At 34.4% G+C, this 7,529-nt stretch overlaps 1 protein-coding gene across 2 annotated transcripts; it reads left to right on the top strand.

The window, feature by feature from the left end:
- Positions 1-574: 574 nt before the first annotated feature.
- LOC111898760 (3-oxoacyl-[acyl-carrier-protein] synthase I, chloroplastic) lies at positions 575-3,363 on the top strand. Of its 2 annotated transcripts, XM_023894637.3 has the most exons (8): positions 577-1,007; positions 1,100-1,446; positions 1,535-1,966; positions 2,139-2,312; positions 2,525-2,638; positions 2,741-2,842; positions 2,936-3,002; positions 3,087-3,363. In XM_023894637.3, exons 1-8 carry the CDS (start codon positions 842-844, stop codon positions 3,152-3,154), a joined length of 1,470 nt encoding a protein of 489 aa, XP_023750405.1. In that variant the 5' UTR covers positions 577-841; the 3' UTR covers positions 3,155-3,363. The 2 variants fall into 2 exon arrangements, with proteins under 2 accessions (XP_023750404.1, XP_023750405.1); XM_023894636.3 differs by having other exon boundaries at positions 575-1,007; positions 2,741-3,002.
- Positions 3,364-7,529: the final 4,166 nt, after the last annotated feature.

The following is a 7,529-nucleotide window of genomic DNA, read 5'->3' as shown; positions in this document are numbered from 1 at the left end:
CCTACGTCTTCACGAGCCCTAGGCTCTAATACCAAGTTTAAAACAAAGAAACCTTGATGCTTAAGAAAACAAATGAATAGGAAGAAAATAACCAAAAACTTTTTATTAATAAATAAAAGAAAGTTACTACTTCCTACAATAAACCAATGACCCTTGTTTATGCTAATCTAAAAAGAGTCATATCCAAATACAAATAAAACAAATAAAAATAAACTTTCCTAAAAAATTGAAAATTTTCTATTAAACCTATGGATCAAAACCAATTAGCCATCACGTGTGGCTTGGACGAGACACAATGATAATTTCTTTTGAGTTAATAAATCATAACTAAAATAAAAATAAGTCTGAGATGATATATTTGATATTTTAATAAACAAAAGATTTAATGGATTTGTGTCTTAGCCAACCGTTTAAAAAAAACATATAGAATATAATTTAAAAGTTGTCATTAAACCAATTTATAGCTAATGCCTATAAACACAAAATTCAATGTAATTTAAAGGAATTTCATTTCCTTTAATTTTGTTTACCAAACGTTTTACTAAAAATTAAAATTCTTTAACCTTAACTTCGTCAAAGGTCAACAACAATATGGAAAGTCTACGAAAAACCTCAATCCTTTCGAAAATCAAAATCATCGTCCGTTCACGATTTTCATCAACCAGTTGGTGGGCGGAGTTCCCACAAACACTTGTTAACTTAGTTTTTTTCTCACTGAAAACCCAATGTTTTCTTCAGCTGTATTCCCTTCTTTCTTTCTCTATATCTATCCACCATAACTATTCATGATTCACAGAATTCACACCAGCAAAAACGTCAGAAACAAGAAGATTCGGGAAGAATGGCGAGCATTGCTACCACTTGTTCTTCCGGTTTGATTTTGAGGAGAAAAGAATCAACCACCAATGCAGGTTCGATGCTTCAGTTCAATGGCCTTAGAGCCATTGAATCCAACCAGATTACTGCTTCATCTGGATTCAACCCTAGTTGGTCTGCATCTACTTCAGGTGTGATCATCTTATAAAACTCTCCATTTCGTATATAATTTGTCGCTAAATTACATCATGTTATTTTGACTTCCGATTGAACATATTCTCAGCTTCGAAATCTAGATCAATCAAGGCTATGGCTTCGGCTCCCAAACGAGAAACAGACCCGAAGAAAAGGGTTGTCATCACAGGAATGGGAGTTGTCTCCGTTTTCGGCAACGATGTCGACACATTCTACGACAAACTCCTAGAGGGTCAGAGCGGAATCACTCTAATAGACAGATTCGATTCTTCCACTTTCACCACTCGTTTCGCTGGCCAGATTCGTGATTTCTCTTCCGTCGGCTACATCGACGGGAAAAACGACCGTCGTCTTGATGACTGCTGGAGGTATTGTTTGGTCGCCGGCAAAAAGGCGCTCGAAGACGCCAACCTCGGCCCAGAGATCCTAAAATCCGTGAGTCTTTCCAACAAATTCTCAATCTTTCCTCATCCCCATATAAGCGAATAACACAAAAATCTGATCTTTTTACTGTTTATCATAGATGGACAAAACGAAAATCGGAGTTCTGGTCGGGTCCGGCATGGGAGGTTTATCGGCGTTTAGCACTGGAGTCGAATCGCTTATTCAAAAAGGATTCAAGAAAATCTCTCCGTTTTTCATTCCATACTCCATCACTAACATGGGATCGGCTTTATTAGCTATCGACACCGGTTTAATGGGCCCAAATTACTCGATTTCTACAGCTTGTGCGACTGCAAATTATTGCTTTTTTTCAGCTGCAAATCACATTCGAAGAGGAGACGCCGATATTATGGTTGCAGGTGGAACCGAAGCTGCTATCAATGCTACTGGTGTCGGTGGGTTCATCGCTTGTAGGGCTCTTTCCCAAAGAAACGACGAACCCCATCGGGCTTCTAGACCTTGGGATCAAAATCGCGATGGTTTTGTCATCGGTGAAGGTTCAGGCGTCCTGGTAATTTACACATTACAAATTACAACTTCTTTAATATATCCAAGTAAACTTGGGCTTGGGCCACTGTTGTTAGGGTCCAAATTAGTAATATGTGTCAGGATTGGGCCTGAGCCCGTTTAGAAGTTCGACTTTTTGAAAGTCAAATGGGTAGTAACATATTGATTCTTGATAGATTATGGAAAGCTTGGAGCATGCAATAAAACGTGGGGCTAATATACTCGGGGAGTATTTAGGAGGAGGTATAACTTGTGATGCTCATCACATGACTGATCCTCGCAAAGATGGGCTTGGAGTTTCGTCTTGCATAACCAAGTGTTTAGAAGACTCGGGTGTTTCACCCGAAGAGGTAATATATTATACAGTACAAAACAGGTTGTACTGTGTTTGACATACAATGTACTAGTTCCAAGATTGATGTCATTGAATAGCCAAAAAGGTGGAACAAGGAACAACATGAACTTCTCTCAATCTCTCGTTTGTACAAAAGACGTGAATGTCCTTGTTATCCTAACCAGTTACATAACATAATAATAATGGGTGATCTTCACACACTTGTAGGTGAACTATGTGAATTGTCATGCAACATCGACCCTAGCCGGGGATTTAGCCGAGGTTAATGCCATCAAGAAGGTCTTTAAGGATACATCTGAGATCAAGATGAATGGAACCAAGGCAAGAAACGTTAAAAAGTTAAAACTCATTTGAATAATCGTTTTTTTGTTGGACATTTAAATTGTTTATTAGAGGCTAACATGAAAAATACTTTTGTTTTAGTCGATGATTGGACATGGTCTTGGAGCTGCAGGTGGATTGGAAGCCATTGCATGCATAAAAGCAATTAACACCGGGTGGCTACACCCTACGATTAACCAAGATGTAAAAATGGCTAAAACCCTAAACCCTTTTGCTACATTAATTGGCTCTTTATGTATTCAGTCATGTTTTAATCTTTTTCTTTTGTGTATGCAGAATTTGGAGCCTCTGGTTGACATCGATACAGTCCCAAATGTGAAGAAACAACATGAAGTCAACGTTGGTATGAGTCAAATATAATGAAAGTTGTATTATATAAAATGGTTCGTATATCTATTGATTTTGATGGTTTCTTGTGTTGATGCAGCCATTTCTAACTCATTTGGGTTTGGTGGGCATAATTCGGTGGTTGCATTTGCTCCTTTCAAACCGTGAACCTTTTTCAACTACATGTTCCCATTTCTGCACACAAAAAATTCGTTTTTGGGACCCGATAAACAGTTGAGCATATTTGAGCGAATTATGTATGTGTGATGATCATTCCAAGAAGAGTTTTTGATGTAACACTATTTTCCTGATACATGTATTCGAGGTGATTAAAAAGATCGGTGATTAATAAAATATTTATCATGTTTTGCAAAAAATTCTCAAATACTTATATATATAGGATTGTTATTGTTAAAAATAGGATTGCTACACCAACAGTTATTCTTTTGCAAAATAAAAAAAAATCAGTTTCGGTTGATACATACTAGCTAGTATGGCTTCAACTCATAATAATTAGGTTTATAAGCTTGCAAAAAAAAAAAAAAAACTATAAAATCCGGAGAGGGGGTATGAATAATAGGATTAGCTAAAATTTCATATAAGTTGGGCTAGCCCACTTAGCTAACATGAATGTTCATAATCTAACAACTAATTAGTAGGTCTTGGATTCAATCCTAGGTTGAGAAAATATTTAAATTATTTGCCTACAAGTACCGAAAACGAAGTTTTTTTCCCGAACTTCCTATTAAAAGCTAAAAATTTTCAAAAGCTCGATGTAAAAAACGCACTAAACATCCATTATAACTCCAAATTTGATTTTTAATAGGTTTGTTTACGATGCATGCAAACATCCATTAAAAAGTTATTAGTACAACATCAAGAATTAGAATGACAATTAGATATTATCTTTAAATTAAATGATAGCTTGAGAATTTTACGTTTGCTCTCAATGTTTTATTCAAATTAATGGTGATTTATTATAGTAGCATCTATATCTTGTTCTTTTAAGTTTAAATTTCGGCATTGTCATGAATACCGCTCATGTCATTAACATGTAGCTCTTAGATCTTATATGTCATTTCAATTATTTATCATCAAGGTATGTTTTTATACGGGTCCGGGTCAACGCCCCTGGGTGCAGGGTTCCAAGGGGCTGCAGCCCCACCAAATCTGGAAACAACCGCCATAACCTCTTTTCCCTCTAGTATAAGAACCTTTCTTTAGTTCCAGAAAAAAGGTTGGAACTCATATACACGAAAATTATTTTTTGTTCCCTTTATCTCTACAGAACACAAAACAACAATGTATATTTCTGTATTTTGATTTTGGAAGTGGCCTGATTTTTAAAATTATATTTCTTAGATTATCCCAGATTTTGGAAGGGTCGAAATCACAGATTTTGAAAAGTGATTGCAATTACAATCCTAGAAATTATCCAAGTTAATTGATATTCTAAGACCCTAAAATCTTACACCATGTATGTGAATTGGGTCGTACCTAAAATTACTAATTAAGACTGCCTCGCCACTAACGTAATAGGTTAAGTGTCAAAGGACTCATGATTAGCAGTAAGGACCCAAATTTTCACTCTAATTATTCAAGGGATTTATCAGATTTTCTATAAAATTTGCGGAATTTTAAAACTCAAACATTTACATTATAGACTAATATCACGTTTAAAATAAAATAATAATCATAATTTTAAAGCGACAAAGGAATATCAAAAGTAAATCTACTTCTAGTCTAAGACATTGTGCTCCGATCTACTCTTGTACAATCACTATTACTTGAATCTACAATATATGAAAAAATTTACAACATCAGACCACAAGTCTGGTGATTTATATCATAATCTGATTTCATGTAAACATACTTTGCTTCTCTTTTTTCTTTCTATCCATACTTTACTATTCTTATTCTTATTATTATTATTATTATTATTATTATTATTATTATTATTCTCATACTCTTTAACTGTAATATCATCTTTTCATTTCATCTCATACACATATGATGTCTTCTCATCTCATCTACTTGATTCTTCACATACGCTTCTCATCTCATACTTTCTCCCATTCTATCCTTACCTCACATTCTCACTTTGTCTTCATCTCATATCATCCTCATCTCTCTTTCAGTCTCTCTCTCTCTCTCTCTCTCTCTCTCTCTCTCTCTCTCTCATTCTCTCTATCTCTTCCTCTCTCTATCTTCTTCTCATCTCACTTCATTCTTTTCTCATCTGCTATTCTCATCTTTTCTCTTTACCCCTCTCATACTTTACCTTTTTATTCTCATATTCTCACGCTTTGCCATCCTATTATCATATTGACCCAACGGTCTAATCACATATGATAGCTTTATCTACCAAATAAGGGAACAACATACTTATACCTTACCGGAGTACAACCATCCGGAAAAAGTCCACTCACTTTGTGATGAGTTTTTGTCCTAAGAACATCTTATGTGCTCATACAAACCCTAATGCTTGGATCTAGGATTCTCTATTGTACATGCAAGTTATCCAAGACTATAAACCCTAATTCTAGCATTCAAGTAATCATATTAACATGAGAATAGGTTTAAGATGTTACCTTGATTGTTATGTAGCAATAACAATCCCAAATCTCCTTGTATTGACTTTAGAAAGCTTAGAGTCACAAATGTCACTCCTCTAATGGTTCACAAACACCATAAGCAAGAGGATGAAGAGGAGAGAGGATGGAGACTGCCCAAAACGTGTTTTAACCCTAGAAGAAAGCTTCTCTACGTTTTTGGGTCATAAGGGTCATATATATAGTGAGGCTATTAGGGTTATCTAACAAGGAAACCCTAATTTGGATGCTTAAGCCCTAAGCAACCCATAGACTCCTTTAATTAAGGCCTTGGACGATTTCCTTATGGGTTTCCCCATAGAATTCGTTCACTCCTTAATTTAAGACAATCCATAGCCCAAATTGCAATTATCCTATAATTACAATTCCAGTCCCTTAAGTTTAATTAATCTCTTTTAGTCACAAAACTAATTACCAATTAATTCTTGACTAATATTAATTAAACAATATGATTTCTCCTTTAATATATTATTCCCATAATATATTAATAAATCATATTTAATCCTTTCTCTCCATAATTCATCCTATCAAGTTGCTTTGGTGAAGGCAACCCAAAAGGACCATGCACCATCGGGTCAAGTACATACCAAAATAGTTATGGACTTAGACACTAATCCAACACTTTGATCCAACGTTGATCCTTTGGTAACTTCTATTTTCTTGAATCCCTTGTGTATTACAATGACCCTTTACAAATCCTCTACACTTAATCCATCACAGATTATAACAAGGTTCTCTAAAGAAACCTCTTACTTTGTTTCATTATGGAACCCTTTCCGAATCTTCTCTAACCACACATAATCTTATTCCCACGTCAATCATCTATCTACATTCCCAAAGGAACCATCATCGCATTCCCTAAGGAACATAATCTCATTCCCGAAAGAATCATAATTTCATTCCCAAATGAAACAAATTTCATTCCCAAAAGAATCATAATCTCATTCCTGAATGAATCATCTTTCTACATTCTCATAATCTTGCATGTGAATATTATGGTCTACCTTTAATCTTACACATCACATGTCACATAATAATCTATCTTATTTTTTCATTTAGAGATCTTCTACTAACATTCTCGTACTTAATTTATTAAGTACTTAATCTAAATCTTCATCCACTAACATATGTGTATTTATCACAATACCCTTGAAATCTAGCCATACATCCACGCTTTATCTTCATCTAATCTATGATGACTATTTAATTCAATACCAGCAATATCTAACCATAAATACATACATACTCTATATTTATCTATTAACTTGTAGGTATTTAACACAATACTATTTACATCCAATCATACCATTCATATTCTATCCACATCTAATATATCTTGGGTATTTAACACTGTACCACTAACATCTACAAATGCACACATAATCATCCATAAGGTTATAATTAATATAACAATGCACTATCTTCATCTAATGAGTTATGGGTATTTAACAAAATACCACTAGCATTTAAACATGTATACACATAATAGCATTAATATCTAAACATGCATACTTAGTGTGTGTGTGTGTGTGTATATATATATATATATATATATATATATATATATATATATATAGAGAGAGAGAGAGAGAGAGAAAGACAGACAGACAGACAGACAGACAGATAGATAGAGATAGATAGATAGATAGAGAGAGAGTTGTAACTTACATTGTTAGTTAGTGAAAACTAACTACCTTGGCCTTCCAATATTCAATTGATGCATCTTGATCCATCTTCTTTGCTCAAGGCATATTCATACAACATGTTAAGCTCCTTAGAACTTGTGTTAGCCTATTAAGAGCTTAAGTACTCTCTTTATAAAAATGATCACTCAATTGATCATAAGTCTAACATTTCATCTTCTACATGTAAATATATTTTACCAAATAAATTATGCATCCCATACTACCTATTTGATTACACTCTAATGT

This window comes from Lactuca sativa, chromosome 6, assembly GCF_002870075.4.
Source record: "Lactuca sativa cultivar Salinas chromosome 6, Lsat_Salinas_v11, whole genome shotgun sequence".
Lineage (NCBI taxonomy): Eukaryota > Viridiplantae > Streptophyta > Magnoliopsida > Asterales > Asteraceae > Lactuca > Lactuca sativa.
This window is presented reverse-complemented; position numbering and strand designations above follow the sequence as displayed.

What these genes read in the sequence shown, in the direction of transcription:
- LOC111898760 (XM_023894636.3), top strand. Translation starts at nt 842, where the DNA reads ATGGCGAGCATTGCTACCACTTGTTCTTCCGGTTTGATTTTGAGGAGA. An exon ending in CGGGTGTTTCACCCGAAGAG is followed by an intron (nt 2,313 to 2,524) that starts GTAATATATTAT and finishes ACACACTTGTAG; the next exon opens with GTGAACTATGTGAATTGTCA. An exon ending in TCAAGATGAATGGAACCAAG is followed by an intron (nt 2,639 to 2,740) that starts GCAAGAAACGTT and finishes CTTTTGTTTTAG; the next exon opens with TCGATGATTGGACATGGTCT.